This window comes from Micropterus dolomieu, linkage group LG22 (assembly GCF_021292245.1).
Source record: "Micropterus dolomieu isolate WLL.071019.BEF.003 ecotype Adirondacks linkage group LG22, ASM2129224v1, whole genome shotgun sequence".
NCBI classification, from domain to species: domain Eukaryota; kingdom Metazoa; phylum Chordata; class Actinopteri; order Centrarchiformes; family Centrarchidae; genus Micropterus; species Micropterus dolomieu.
The window spans coordinates 10,336,839-10,353,488 of NC_060171.1; the positions used below are offsets into that span (position 1 = coordinate 10,336,839).

General features: G+C 38.9%; 1 protein-coding gene across 1 annotated transcript in view; it reads right to left on the reverse strand.

Moving 5' to 3' along the window:
* slc6a13 (solute carrier family 6 member 13) overlaps positions 1-12,781 on the reverse strand; it is a 16,562-nt gene extending 3,781 nt beyond the window's left edge. The window contains exons 1-13 of the mRNA XM_046037157.1: positions 12,571-12,781; positions 11,670-11,804; positions 10,408-10,548; positions 9,510-9,591; positions 9,045-9,177; positions 8,416-8,550; positions 4,062-4,165; positions 3,726-3,850; positions 2,663-2,775; positions 2,331-2,468; positions 1,800-1,902; positions 1,295-1,395; positions 843-1,013 (exon numbers count right to left, since the gene is read on the reverse strand). Coding sequence (XP_045893113.1) covers positions 843-1,013; positions 1,295-1,395; positions 1,800-1,902; positions 2,331-2,468; positions 2,663-2,775; positions 3,726-3,850; positions 4,062-4,165; positions 8,416-8,550; positions 9,045-9,177; positions 9,510-9,591; positions 10,408-10,548; positions 11,670-11,804; positions 12,571-12,766 — 1,677 coding nt within the window. The 5' untranslated portion in view covers positions 12,767-12,781. The remainder of the gene's footprint in view (positions 1-842; positions 1,014-1,294; positions 1,396-1,799; positions 1,903-2,330; positions 2,469-2,662; positions 2,776-3,725; positions 3,851-4,061; positions 4,166-8,415; positions 8,551-9,044; positions 9,178-9,509; positions 9,592-10,407; positions 10,549-11,669; positions 11,805-12,570) is intronic.
* Between the last annotated feature and the right edge of the window lie 3,869 nt (positions 12,782-16,650).

Consider the following 16,650-nt stretch of genomic DNA (forward strand, 5'->3'; position numbering starts at 1 on the left):
TGATTTTCATGAGCTGTAAGCCGTAATCATTAAGAGTAAAACAAAATAGGCATGAATTATTTCCCTTTATGTGTAATGAATCTAGAATATATGAAAGTTTAATTTTTTTACTTAAATTACGGGAAAAAAAATACTTTTCATGATATTCAGATTTTCTGAGATGAACCTGTATATTACATCAGACATTACAAATAAGTGGCCACAGTGCAACAGTTCAATTTAATCGCTCCTTTTTACATTCAGTGCTAGGAACAGAGAGGCCTACCCAGAACCCAAACTCAACAGACAACATTCTGTTAGCTTACACAGTTTGAAAACTTGACTCAAACGTTTGATCCATATTTTTTGAGCAAATAGCAGTCTAGCTTTAAGCTGACCATAGACAGCTGCACCATGCACTGATCGTACTGCTCCATACTGAATTACACATTGTATTATTGAAATGATATGATAACAGGATCTATTTGTTTATCATCCAAATGACACACCACGTCCAGCAGATACAGAGCAACAACAGCAATTATTTGGAGTTGTGTTTCTGGCTATCCAAGCTCAGTTTCAGCGTCTCCTCCTGAGGGAAATATTTGGGTCTTTAGCTGCCAAATGTTCCACTACATTCAGCTAGTTGCTAACTTCTCTGTCTGCCATTTGGTTCTGGGAAGGTAGTGTACAGTGGGTTTCTCAGACCAAACAAGCTCAGAGACAGCAGTGAGAATGAACTGAACAGTTGAGCTGCAGGCCATGGAATCAAAACAAAGGTTCTGCAGGGAACTGCAGAGTTGGGTTATTATTCACTGGCAGAGTCATTTATTCATTTGCATCTAAATTTAGGCAAAACTTACCTCTCTCAGTGTTCCAGGGGTGTAGTACAGTTTCACTGCTACCCAGACAGGAATACACAGCATAGAAGACAGGGCCAGGGTCCAGCCTATGCCATTGCCCCACCATGGGTATACATATTCATTGTTATACTTCAGAGGTGAGTACTTGATCAAGGCAAATGCAAAGGTTCCCTGTTTACAGAGACAGAGAGAGAGATTTCATGGTCTGTAAGGTTAGATGCTGACTATGCTACATATCTGATATTTGAAATACCAGTAAAGTAAATAGCTGATCATGATCATTAAATTCTGTCTTATTTTTTAACATATACTGTAGATAAAGAAAGCTTTATTTAACCATTTGCAGAAGTTTGTAAATTGAAATGTATTTTCAGTGTTGGCCAGTAGAGGATGCTCTGCTTTCACAAGAGTAGCGTAAAAGTATGTATAATAAAAATTAATGGGAAACCCACAAAGCATGTTGCAGGGGTGAAGAAAAGCCAGCAGTATTTGATGACAGGGCTAGGGCGATAGCCAATCATGTCCTCTATGTTGTCATAGAAACGGTCCGCACCTAGGGGAGATGAGGGAAACACAGTGGCGACATTAATATATATATATATATATATATATATATATATATATATATATATATATATATAATCATCTAATATCTATCATCTGTGTCAAGATTCACTCTATTTGAACAGCAGAAATGTATAAAGAAACACATTACATTAAGAATCTTCATGACTGGCAGGAATTGTGATTTTTCTTATTATTGGTTTTCAGTAAATAAACCAAATGATTGAAATAACACCCCCTTCACTCTACCTTATGCCTCTCAATCTATGGGTCCAAGAAACAGAGCCTGTGAGGCTGTGTGGACAGGGATGAATAGTGCCTAGGAAGAATAAAGCCTTTGTCTTTTAAATACCCCCTTCAAGTATTCCAGAACAGCCTTCCTAACACACTCACCATAAATCCAAGCAATGCAAACAGTCTCAAAAACAGCCACAAAGAGAAGGCACATCCCACTGGCTGCATAGTAGTCAAAGAGCTGGAAGATGTACATGCCTCCCTGTGGAGACAAACATGGGTTTAACATGAAAGCCATTTTATACTGGAAGACAACTCTGCAAAGTGTTACACAGCAAAGCTTTTGTTGAAAAGACAACACAGAGATAAAGAAACATTTGGTGGCATAACAGGATTTTAAGAGAATCTGCTGTGGACCGAAGGCTGCTAACAAGAAGCAGCATGAGTTTGGTAGATTGTCATCAATCTCAAAGACAAGAAAGTTTTCTTCAGTTAGGAGTGAAACACAAAAGGGCTCCATCAAGCCACAGTTGCAAGTAAGCCACTGTTTCTTATGTTCTTTGTATTATTTTATTATAGCTGATTAAAGTGATTTTACATAGAAGTTAGTGATGTACGGTTATCATCCTTTGGGCAAGAGTACATGATAATTCTATAAAAACATTATGAAGTGAGGTGACTGAGACCAACCTCTGTCAGCATGATGAGCCCAAAGAGGAAGGACACCACAGCCACTGCCAGGATGAAAAGCTCCCTGCGGTTTTTACGCCGGAAGGTGGAGGGATACATGTCCACCATGGCTGTCACCAGGCTCTCCACACACACAAACTGATCAAGAAAAAAGTACGAGATATTTGTATTGTTTATATGTGTGTATGTATGTTTGTTTGTTTGTGCATGTGAGTGTACTGTGTGCTGCTGACAATGCTGATCCATGCACATTTGCTAGATAAATAATTCACGGTACTTTGTGATCATTTGAAAATGTGATATTGTTTGTGTGCTGCAAATGTTGGTCTCACCTGACTGTCTAGTCCCAGAAAAACAATCATAATGAAGAAAAAGCAGGCCCATAGAGGGGAGAAAGGCATCATGGACACAGCACGGGGATAGGCTATAAAGGCCAAACCTGGACCTGAGTTAAACAGATTTTAAATGTCATATCCTCATTAAAAATAGCATTATTGGTCATTCTTGCTCAAGTTATGAGTTTGGATTGTATCATATCATTTTTTTTGGGGGGGGGGGGGGGTTTCGCACATTCCCCTAAACCTGTCCTGCTTGCTAAATAAATCATTTTCTGATCATCTAAAGTGAGTGACCTTTATGATATCAAAATGGTGACAGAATAACATGTCTGTATCTTTTAAGTAAGTAAACTACTCACTACTCACCCTCATGCATGAATCATACATCAATAATAGCCTCATTTTACACATGATCCATGATGATGAGGATATATTGGCACCTTGTGCTTGACCACTTCCCTCTCTAACTCTAACAGGGACACTTGCTACTAGACTGCCCTAGACTGTTTATGCTGCTCCCTGATGAAAGAAAAATGTTTCTGCTGATACCTGTTCAGAAAAAAACCCAATAAAACTGGACTCTGATGGTAACTTGCTTTAACAAGCTAGATAAAAGGTAATGCCCTGGCAGAGGCAAATAGCTTTGGTTTTATATTTGATTTGATTACATTAATGTTTAAGTTGAGATTTACAAGAAATATTTTATTGCTACAGTGTAAAGGGAATACTGCTGGTAAAAAGCACCTTATTTGTTTAAAGTGTTTGCAAACCACATGTTATTGCACTTTTGTGTATATAGTTATCCAGTACTTTACAATTCATTATTTAATTTTGCGCATAACAATGCAACCCAGCACTATTTTTACAAATATTTACAAAAATGTGAGGGGTGTACTCACTCTCTCTCTCTCTCGCTCTCTCTCTATACATATATATATGTGTGTGTGTGTGTGTGTGTGAGTTTGTGTGTTTGTGTATATATATACACAGTATTTTGGTTGAATTGCAGTGCCTCACTTTTAGCATAAGAAAGAAAAAAAGTAAAAGACAAACGAACCAGATTCAGCCACTTCTGAGATGGGCACGTTCTGCTCATAGGACATAAATCCTAAGATGGAGAAGATGGCAAAACCTGCAACAAAACTGGTACCGCTGTTCAGGAAACAGAGGCACAGGCAATCCCTGGAAATAACACAGAGGGGCACATAACAATTAAGAACTGCATTAACTGTTTTAATGGGCTGGAAATGGTACCCAACATTGTCTGGACTAGAGATTTTACTCCTTTCATGTAAACTTTTATTGTAATTTAAGGTAAATCAACAGGTTAAATACAAAATATAGAGGTATTGTTCTGTAGTAAGGCAAAATGCATTATCCTTTCAGTCCTGACCTGTAGCAGTTGTTGTTATATTTATTGTAGCTTCCCAGGGCGGTGAGGCAACCAAGGCAGATGGCATAGGAAAAGAAGATCTGAGTTCCAGCATCCATCCATACCTTAGGACAGAATAGGAACAAGATAATCAAATAGAGAAAATATATTTAACAATTAATAATAATAATAATAATTATAAGTAATAACAATTTAAACACAGGTGAACTCACATAACATTTTTTGTTTTAGTTTTTTGTTATGTTGACCTTGAGGTGTCCCATGGGAAAAGTTACTTCTGTCTGCTGATCAGGACATTTTTTTTTAAAGGGGCTATAGTTTTTTAAATGAAATTAATTACTTTTTTATTGCCTGTGTGAGAAGGGTCTGTAACCTCACATAAAAACGATCCACTTGCCGGGTTATTCTGTTACCTCTGACGGCCAGTATGTCGAATTCTATGTGAAGACAAATCCCATTGCTACCAAGCCTCTAGCTTATACTTTACCTTACATACAACAACATCGCAGCTAACAACATGGAGTCCAATGAAACCAGAAAATGTGCTGAAGCCGGTCAAAACAAATGAGAATCAGATCGACTTGGGGTGAAAACACAGTCAACATCGGAAAGGTGTTTGAGTCACAGAGAGACCTCTTTGTTTTGGATATAAAAACCGACACAGAGTTGGCTTTCATCCTTTTGGACAGGTAAACTAACATTACTGTGAAGCATGTGAAACGTATGATTTTTTGCTTTAGTTGGCTCAAGTTAGATAATGTTAGCTCGCTGGCTAACGCTGACTAGTTACTAACGCTGACCAGTTACTAACATTATCCGCTGCAAAATGTAATATTGTGGATTTCCACATTACCATTGAAGCCACACTTATGAGAAAGGCCTGTGTCTGCTGTTTGTTATGGAAACATTTCATTAACAACACAAAAGCTAATGTCATGAAACACCAAATTCTTACTACATCAAGTGTTAGGGACTGCTCTCCACCACAGCAGCACCAGAGCCACAGACAAGTTAGTTGTGGAGTCTTTTCAACTAAGTGATGTCCCTTGCAAGGCTGATTTTCACACAGCCTTCTATGTACCTTTTCATATTAAAGTGAGGTGAGTCACCTCCTCTCACACACCTCATCTCTTTCTAAAAACACAGTCCGACTCCCCATGCATCAAATCCCGAAACTCCATACCCCAAAACTCTTAACCCCACCACTATCCTGACATCACCCACCCAGCAAAGAATATTATCCATCCCAGTCTGCCTAGGCATAAAGTGCAGCGCTTTTCCAACCTCTCTTTGAAAACTCACTCACACTTCAAAATTCAAATGAGGTTTCTCTTTATGCTTACAATTCTAGCAGAGTGCTCCCAGGGCACTGGGGCATGTGTTAGATAGCTGGCAGCCAGCACTAAAGATCTGATTGACTGGGGGCCCAACCAACAACATAAGCTCTGGACACAACATAAGACAAAGGCAGGTATTCCCAATGCATCCACTCCACCAGCCTAGCTTGTCTTGGCCTGCACACACTGGGCTTGTATTCATCCCCTGAGCCCTGAGAGGGATTGAAGAGGCCCCCTCTTTTTCACACTGGTTGCAATCTAACAGCAAGTAAAGAATAAATTGAAAAGTCCATGTTACCACCACCCTCCCCAGTCAATTCTCTTTATTCAGTAATGAAAAGTCCTTAGCATTCTGCTGCACACATTATTAAATGATACTGTACCCTCAATAAAAACTGCAGCAGCATTGCTTGTTTGTTAAAACTGCTTATGTTCAGTTTAAAAATATGATGTAATGTAATGTTATTAACACTTGAGGGCAGCAAAAACAAGCTGTGTCACAACACTGACACAATTATTATAATTGAAGTTAAAGGGGCATTATAGAGTTTTCAGCGGCCACTAGCGGTGCGGTTTTAACATTGCAACCAGGTATGCATACTTGCTGGAACTCATGAGCGAGCATAACCCGAAACACAACCGCTTTCATACAGAGATCCTGCATTCAACGCAGAAACACCAGCATGCAGTATGCGGCTTTTCTCCAGACATGTTCAGGCTCAGTTTCTACCAAGGAAAAAAAGGCAGTGTGATAGCGGCTATAGACAGACAGGGAGACAGCTTCACAAAACATACTGGAAACTCAGGTAAACTCCCACTGCAATGTTACAGTATCAGCTGCTTGAGGTTGAACTAATCCATGCTCGTTACATGATAATGTTACATTTACTGCATTTAGCCGATGTGCTACATTGTTAGCTCGCCTGTTTGTTTTTCAGTAATTAAGATTACTATCAGTGTATCTTTCACCTGAGGCTCAGCAATGTCAACACAGCTAAATGTACTAATGATAACGAAAAGGTTAGTGAGCTAGAATGAATATTATAAATGAGATTGTTGTCACACTTTACAACAGTTAGTTTAAACTTTACTGTAACGTTAGTGGATCTTCCTCTGTGTTATTGTCGGTGTTTTGTTGCATTTTTGTATATTATATGCCTGAGAGGTGGATAAGCTGTTTACCTGAGTATCGGTAAAAGACAATAAATCTAAATTGAAAGCAAACAGCGGCAGATCTGAGCTAATGTAGCGTTAGCTGGCTGCCCTGCCTTACATCACTATAGCGTTAGGCTAGTAAACAAATCGCTCCCCATTTGCTTTTTACCGTTACATCCTTACTTGCAGGCTAAGTCAACGCTTTGACCTCATACCGGTTGTACACAGGATAGGTTAGTTGGATGAAGTAATGTGGAAAGTGATACAACTTTGTACTGGATAACATTAGCAACTGCTCGCCGTTAGCCGGCGAGCTAACATGACTCTCTCAGTGTTTCTCCAGCCTTTCTGATGTTCACTTTGTTTTTACTAAGCTGATTAAAGATTGAAATATGATGTATTTCTTCCAGGAGGGAAGTCAATAGAAAGCTTTTAATTCCTAAAATGACATCCTTATACAAAACCAATAATGGTTATACCAGATGATAGCAACTTCCTCCACATGGTCCTGATTTAAGCAACAACTTTTGGGTCACTGGTCAGCATCAGTATCTCTACACTGCTGCCAGATTTAAAGGGAAAATTTTGCACATTTTATGTAAATTTCCAATCAGTGTTGATCATTACTATATTGACAGAGAAAGCAGAGTTTGCCAAGTAGTTCTTCATTTGAAGTGCAGTGACGTAGTTGGAAAGAAATAACGACAGGATACTCAAGCTTCAATTTCTAGCTTCCACCTCTGGGTAGCCAGGGGGCATGCTCTATATGAAAACTCGCGTTTCCAACTGTTAAAATGGCATTCAAAAGGGCAGAGCTGGTGCAGAGTAGATAGTTCAGCATTAGCTTTGTTGTTATAAGGAAGCCCATTCTGCCGGTAGGTGAGTGTGTGTGTTTCTGCTGTGTGTATATTTACTTGATAGATATGTTCTGACACTAACATTATAAATGAGAAAAAGAAATGGTCAAATGCAGAAATTAATTTGTTTGGCATTGTTTTGTAACTTTGATAGCACCCTGCAGCTAGCTTGCTCAGAGCTCTAGTGGTGGTGGACTTGAAGTGGTTGTGGCGTTCACACTACGTGACTGATCAGTGACAGGGAGTCACACACTACACGAGCTGACAGCGGCTCTGTCATCGGACGCTGATCTCCAAACCACGTTTTGTCAAGAAAACACACATGAAATGCGAAACGGGAAATGAGCGATCCTGCACACGAAACAGCTTACTTTGGCTAGCCTTCAACTCAACAGCCAATCGTGATTTCAGTTAAATGCTAAAGTTGCAGTTACTGTTACCTTGTCTGTGGTCCGCTGGCAGAACACCGGGTGCTTTCCGATCAGGTGCCGTCGTGCTGTGGCCGAGGCGACATAAGTTTAATTTTACGGTGGACGGACGATAACATTTCAGACTTGTTGTTTTCTTTAGCTTGAAATAATCCCATACCTTGGACACTTTCTTCTTTGTCCCTGGCATAAGCGCGATGTGCGACAGTAATAATAGTTAATAATAGTATGGATTAAACAAACACTTTATGCAAAGAATTTGCATTTAGTAATCGATTTAATCAATGAATCGTTTGCGCCCTAAATGCAGATGGCATTACTTTTAGTGAGCCTGGGAGAATGAGCTGGTTTTGCATGACCCGAAACTTTGAATAACTTAGTTCTTAAAGTTCTTAAAGATGTGCTGAAAAAATTTTATGAGTATGACCAGCATGGATGTCTAATTAATCTGTATCCATCAAAACATTTTGGAAAGCATTAAAATGTTTTGCATTGTATCTGCTAGTGTAAGAGTTTGTGTTTCTATGAATGTTCAAGATAAGAAGGCTATGGGTCTGGAAGTGCATTTCCATCCTACCTGTGGGTCAGACAGCCGTCCCAGGTCGGGGTAGAGGTAGAAGTGGATTCCCCTGGAGGCTCCTGGAAGGGTGACTCCTCTGATCAGCAGGATCAGTAGCATGGCATAAGGGAAAGTGGCTGTGAAGTAAACCACCTAAAGGGAAACGGTAGCAGTTTCTAATCAGAAATATGTCTACAATACCTATGGCAATGCCTCCCTTTCTGAAATTCTACCTTTATGTGTTTATACTTAAATTTGACTGTTATATTGTGTTAAATCAGTGACAATGTTATACAAGGTTCTGGAAAAATTATTAATATATTGTGTTTGGTGTGTGGATTTTCAGTTGATGAAGTTTGAGTTAGGTGGTAGGTAGGTCAGTAGGTGCCAATCTTTGAGCATTTAGTCATCGTGGCTAACACTGATTATGCTAGCTACCCAGTTTGTGTATTATTTATTATTTTTGCCTCTATTTCATGCATAAGGAGGGCAGACCTGGCCATGCAGCAAGCATATATTAAAACCAGAGCAAAGTGTAAAAAGCACTTTTATAAGTGCTGCAGAATGCCATTGAAGATATGATCTGACTATCATATTTCTATTGTATAATTAATATCTGTCTGTGATGAATGAAGGAGAGGTTTCACCTTGCCAGTAGACTTTACTCCCTTCCAAATGCAGAAGTAGCAGATGACCCATGCAATGGCCAGACAGATAACCAGATCAGTATTCAGAGAGCCAATGTGATCAATACCTGGGGAAATTCTCAGCACTCTTCGCCTGGGACACACACACAAATAGAACAAACACTAGAAATAGTTTAGCTAATCTTAGAATTGATTATATACCACTTTTAGCGTATGCTCACACTATTCCAGTATATTCCAGAAGCTAAGAAACAATAGGTCTATAAGCAATTCAAAAACCCTTGTAGCAAAGCTTCAACACTTCAAAACCAGATGTATCTAGTCTAACAATCAAACATTTTTAAAAAGCCAAAAAAAATCCAGTATTTATTTAAGAATAGAAGATTAAATTACTTATTGAATACTAGGTGATTATCTTGGCACCTAAGGCCATTTGAGGACATGGCCATACAAAAAGGCACTTACTCCCAGAACTCAATGACGGGAGAGGTGGTGTTCTCATGGTGATTGATGGAGCTATTCCCCCTCTGAAATGCCATACAGGAATCTTGAATGAAGGAAAGACAAAAAGACATTCAGTCCTGTGAAGAAATCCAAGCTTTCTCTGAGGTTTCCAAGTTACACACAGGCAAGCGAAATAATGCCACCACTGAGATAGAGAAGTGAAATAGCGCAGGAACATTCACAACCTTAAGATACAATTAAACTATAAATTAATAAATGAGGCAGGGGAACACCAGAAAATAACTGCAATATTTGAAACATTAAAGTTTATATAAACCCTAGGCTACTACAGGTCTACAGTCATGCTAGCAGTTCAATGCTAACATGCTGATGTTTAGCAGTTATGTTTACCATGTTCACCATTTTAGCTTAGGGTGTTAGCATGCTGATATACACTAATTAGCAAAGTACAGCTAGAGCTGATGGGAATGTCTTTGTTTTTAAGGTATTTGGTGAAAATATAAACTTAAACCAAAATACTGGACAAGTTAAAAATTTAACTTACGATAGCGACAATGACAATCACCAAAATTAGTAATTAATCCTGAGGGGGAAATTAACATCTGTGCAAAAAAAACAGGAGCTATTGAGACATTTCACTAAAAGTCCAAAATGTCAACCTCACGTTGGCTTTATAGGAAAAGGAAAGGAATCACCAAAGTCATTAGGATTCATCTGTGGACCATGAATGTTGAGATATTTTAGTATGGCCAAATGTGTTGGACCGACAGACAGATTCTGTCATCCTCAGTTGACTAAAACGTTTATTCAGACCTCCATAATCATGTCAAAATGGAGACTTTGGATTTGTCTATCAGAAGCACATCTTTTGCTTTTGGCATAGTGTCATGTGTCTCACCTGTGTTCCAGGTGTTGTTGCAAGAGGCCCAGGGCAGATCCCAAGTGAAAGAGTTGGAAAGGTAGAAGATGGCCCAGGCTAACACAATGATGTAGTAGACGTTAAGCAGAGCAACAATCACCTGGGTGGCATAACCCACTCCTGGAAATAAAAAAAACCTGTATTATATATTTAAAAAATTGGGTTTGGCGTGTGAGTTGGGACCAAAGAGAAACTCTGCATTATGGCTTTATACACCGCAGTATGTGCAGTGGGGTCATCTTAATTTACTGAAATTAGAACAAATCAGGTAGAAATAAGGATGTGCATGTGCAGAATGTATCAATCATAACAGTCTCTACCGTTTAAGGTGGGCGAGGCGGACTTATTGGAACTTTCTGTTCACACTATGCCTCAAAGACAGCTTGGATGGCATAAAACAAGCACACCTAGGGTTGCAGTGAGTGTACTTTTGTGCTGTACTCGACAGCAGAAGAACACTACAAATTTGATTTAATTTGCAGCTTCACATGTAAGAAATAACTGTAGTTTATCTCAAATGACTCACAGAAATTATTTTGAATCCATGACCAGACAGTTCCATTCAGAAAAAAGAAACAAGACAAAGAGGCATAATTTAACTTCGGAAAAAAGGCCATTGCAGTTTTTGATTAAACCCACCCTCAGCTTACTGTTGCTGCACTTTCAAATGACTGTAAAGTAATTTAAATGCAAGATACAATATAATAGGCACAGATTTGGCAGGAAATGAAACAGTGCTGGTTGCTTTGCAGCCATCACAACTACATTTACCACCATCCCACCTGCATACGTACTGGTTTGACACACAACCACAGACACACAAAGTCACACATATCCTGTATGAACAAATATGCATAGTGTACACTGAAAAGGATACACGCATGTCTGAAATTCCTCTTTCATCCCACACATACATGTTTAAATGTTGTCACTGGTTTGTTCTCATAAATCTTGGTATGTCCTCTGTGGTACACAAGCAACCCATTGTTTCAGAGTAGCACACATACCGTCATCATTATATCATTACGTTTACATGCAAAACACCATGAAGATGGATAATCCCCCACACTTACATTTTTAAAAAGTACAGGAAACATCTTAATTATGTCATACAAGTGTAAAATAAACAGATCTTGTCAGTGCATGGCTCTAGAACTCCTGGGCTCTTGGTGCTGTAAAGTGTTTTTAACATAATTAAACATCCATTAACTCGATTTTCTTTTAGGAAATTGATAGATTACCTTCAAACAATGGGCAGATTTTTCTCCAGCAGGTGATGCCTCCCTCACTGGTGTATTGACCCAGTGCCGTCTCCAGGAAGAAGACCGGGATCCCACAAGCAAACAGGAAGATGAGGTATGGGATAAAGAAGGCACCTGTACAAGCACACAGATTATAAGGAACAGTTCTCAGATACCTTCAATATGGCCTTAAGAAATGTAGAGTAGAAGTAGTAGTAGTAGTATCTATCTGTCTTTCTTTCTTTCATTCAAAAATAGATTTAAAAAATAACCATTTCTACATTTAAAGCAGTCTACTGGTATACAAGCAAAGATCATGACACAAAGTAATTCGAAAAATGATGTTAGTTGAAGAATTTTACTTACTATAGGACATATTGTTTGTCAGTTTTAGCCTTTGACAGGAAGCTCACATGTAGGTCTTTCAGTCATTAGCAAACTGGCTACAAACATTTGTTTGACTCCTTTCCTATTTTCAGTTAAACCATGAACTTCATTGGAATAGATCACATATTAACCCTTGTATTATCCCCTCCTAAGCTAATTCAAAATCGTTTCCTCTCAGAAGATTATTTTAGCTGTTACACAATTGGTTGCAAGCAAATGCAAAGAAGGAATTTTCAGTAGCCACCAGAACCCGTATATTTATGGTGGAACAATTTAACATTTCTTTCAACAACAAAATGTGTGCAGTATTATGGTGCAGCCAGGACTGCTTGCAAAGGGAAAGAAAAAGGGTACTACACCTACTGATTACATGTCCCTACAGATCAAAACATGTTTGAACCAAGTTTTGGTTGCAATCCTGCCCCACACCCCTTTGATGTACATGAATAACTAAATGCAGAAACTCAAGCTTTTGCGGGATAACAAACAAGAGATAAGTAATTCCAGCACTCACCTCCTCCATTCTTATAACATAGGTAGGGGAAACGCCAGACATTCCCCAGACCAATAATTTCTCCGGCCACTGACAGAACAAACTCAAGCTTGTTGCCCCACTGACCCCTGTCTACCATCTTCTCTTCTGTACTTGGCACGATGTCCAGGGGCCTGCTGTGCCCATTGGAGGGTTCCACCTTGGACATGTTCTCCATGTCATCTGTGCGTCCTATCACATCAGAAAGAGTGAAAAAGAAAAAACAAAAATTACAGAGGAGAAACACATATGTGTAGCCTGCAGGATGACAATGGTCCAAATGTCATAGCAAGGCTGAATGCAGCTGGAAGTTCATCATTTCAGGCATCCTGAGAAGCATATCTGATGGCTTTGTTTTTCAATGCCAGTTCATTGGACAAAGAATACAAAAGACAATCCAATGTTCTACAGCTCAGTTTTAATTTATAAATTTTACTTATTCACCACTAGAGCTGGGTTTGTCTAAAATCAATATTGTCACATTGATATTTTTCAGTATCGAGATGTAAATCACAATATGGCAAATGGAAATGAAATTTTACAACAAATTCTTTACATGTGTAAAACAACAGCTTCAATAACTAATTTTGTTAATTTAGTTAAAATAAGAATTGCTCCAAATCGTACATTTTATAGAAGGGAAACATGCTATGACCAAATCATCACAATATGATTCAACTGACTGACTGAATAAATTATATGAATTATTGTCCTGCCTTTTTCAGCGCCAGCTAATTCAAAACATAGCAGCTAGTCTTTATGCGTACACTCATAGCCAAACATTTTACTCCAGTACTTAAATCACATCATTGGCTCCCAGTACAAAACAGAACCAAGAAATTTCACCAAGTAATCCTTAAAGCACTGAACTGTTTGGCTCCAGTTGGACTGATCAGGTCTATTTTCCTTAATAGATGCTTATAAGTTACTGTGTATGTGTGTCTTTTTCTGTTACTGTTGCATTTGGTTGTATATCATTCATAATATTTTAATATAAATGTTACTTTATGCAGTTTTAATGTAAAGCACATTAAGTATACTTGTAGTAAAATCTAAAAAATAAAATAAAATGTAAAAATAGTTCCCTGCCGTGTAAAGGGGTACTCAACGTACTTAATGCTTGGAGAGAGAAGAAGGAATATCAGGACCTGGTCTAGTTCACAAGGAGAATTCCCATTGTGTATGTGATGTGACAAATATGCCTGTTGATGAGTTGGTATGTTATTACTTTTCCTGTGTTTGATGAGGTCAATAATGACTTGATGTTACGTGACCGATGACCACATTAGAAGTTAGTCAAGCCCTCAGCCAGACTCTGTTTAGGGGCCAGTGCTGCTGAAAGAATTTCTCTCTGTGGAGGAAACACACAGCTCACTGACTGTGCTCAGTCCTGTCAAGTTGCATTAAAAGGCCTCTCACCAGCCCTTCTGTTACCCCCGTTCCTCTCTCTGAAGCACATCATGGTCACTGCTGCAGTCCAAATTCAAACAAATTGGTCATCAGTCTGCAGGAGACATGCTCGAGCTAATTCAGTCCCAAGAATACATGTGGACACCGAACCTCCTTCCCTTCCTTCATCCACACAAACAAACATGTTACATGTTGTGTAACCTGGACTCCCAGGACCAATGAAGCTGCTTGTTTATTGTTTTTTTTTCATTCGGAAAACAACACGGGGATGGAAATCCCATTTTGCCAGAAGCCTTGTGTGAAGCCACTTTTAGGAATGTGCTCTTACTGGCAAAGGGCAGAGGTGGAGCACAAGAGTGACTCTGTGTGTGCTGTTTGGATGGGGCTGGGCGTTGGACACCCTTTAGGAGCCAACATCTTCAGCACTGGAGCCAAATTGTGGCCTGAGGTAAAAATAGAGCCCCTTGTTTTCAGAAGGTACTTGGTGGGAATGAAGGCTTGGTGCAACAAAAGCGGAGCAGCCCCTCTGTTCTGTGCTGGCAAATGAGAATCCTCACTGGTTTTGCAGCCAGATCACAGTTTACCTCACTTTTTCACAGTTTCTATGTGGATGCTGGGAAGCTCAATTCACAAGCCAAATACCTCACTTCAAACAGTCCTTTTACAAGGTGAGACTAAATATGATCATTATTTCTAGTAACATTGTCAGGCTGAAATAGTTTTCATACATACATGATTATAGAACATCGGAGAGGCACACTGTGAGAAAATATGCTAAGACTGAGAATGAGCTCATCTAGGCACAGTGGAGCTTTATCCCAGGAAACAGTGCCAACTTCACCTCTCTCTGAAAAGCTGCGGACTGACTGAGGAAGTGACTGACAGACTGACCTATTAAATGATTGACTGATTGAATGAATGTCTGGCTGACTTACTGGATATCATTGGCTCTGTTTTCTCCCAATACAGTCATTGGCCTTAAAAGAGTAGAGATTTAGCATTGCTGCCTCAAGTTATGTAGCTTGAGGCAATTTATCAGACTTAACACAACTCCCTCTGGAGCCACACAGGGCTTTATTCTTTAGGCATCAACATAACATCAAAATCAAGATGCTGAGCTACATGCATGCCTTTTGGAAAAACTCTTCCGTAAATATAGGACATTAGGGGCATTTTTCTGAAAGGTGTCTCTAGTACAGGTCAAGCTATCCAAACCATCAAATAAGATGGTTGAATACTTTACCATCTGCATTGTGGACAGAGGGAACAAGCTGTAAACACTGTTGACATATTATTACAAGTTGATTATTTACATATCCACCAGCTACAGAGGAACATTAACATTAATTTTTTCTTACTTGCAGTCAAATGTAAGTCCAATATTGACTCGTTCTTTAGCTCATCCTTTTGTTTGCCACCAAATTCTGAGCATAATGTCTGCTCCTCTATGATAACCAGCTAATCCCAAAAACCACCAAAGGCTACACTGATACTGTAGATCATTCAGACATTAGTATGGCACATAGTCTTATTCATAATATCAATATACTGTACGTAGGAACAAAAGCCTGAGAACAGGGAATAATCATGAGTGTTTTCTGGCGTCTCATGGACAAAGGCAGTAATCAAGCTCTTCTTCTAAACATGTGTCCTCTACCCTGAAGCTCCCACAGTTGGATAATCGCAGGCTAATACATAACTGGATTCGTTACATAAGACAGGGACATCAGTGTCACACATCTACATGTACACCATAAAGATTTACAGTTGCAGCATGTGATGTTGAATACTTACTGTATTGTACATCTAGATGGAAGTTATGACTTAATATAATTGTTTAACCTTTGATGACGTTCAATAATCTGCTATGATTTCCCATCAATTTAGTAAGACAATTTTGAGTATTTGATTTACAAGTAGACCTTTGATTGCAAAATAATACCCATGTTTCATGTGACATCACTAGATGTGAAAAAAATGTTGCAAAATGAGTAACACGTGCTTATTAAGTTATTTATGCACTGATGAATTACATTCCATACAAGCAGATTTGCAATTGAGTCCAATTTGATCTCCTTTCTGATTACAGCATGGTACAGCATGATTATCAGCACGGAAAATGTGCTGGATATGATAACAAAAATTATTAAAGTTTTGACTCTTGGATGTCCAGTCTTTGCACCTGAGCATGTTTTAATACTGCAGACCTTTCATAAGATGGACAAACCCATAGTTTACTTATATTGCAGCGATTTATCAAGAAAATGAAATATGCCAGAGATCCTTTAAAACAATAGCTTTCACTGAGCACAGCTGTCAATAAATAAATAAATAATAAGATGTTTATGAATTGTTAATTATATCTCTACACAGCAATAATTTCACTTATCCTTCTCTGACTGGAAAAAAATGTAATCATACAAGCAATAATCAAAAGGCTCTTACCTTTCATAATGCTGTCCAATGACAGTTTCAAGAAGAGAGTGGGGCACCAAATATAGGCCTGCTGCAGTTTCAGGTTTCACCGTATACACTATATAACATTCATGGAGGGGCGGAGATCTGAGAAACAGAAAACTTCAGTGCAGCCTGCAGTGAGATTTTCCCTCTGAGTTGCCCCTCTCTGAAGACCCCCCCCCACACTCCTTTATC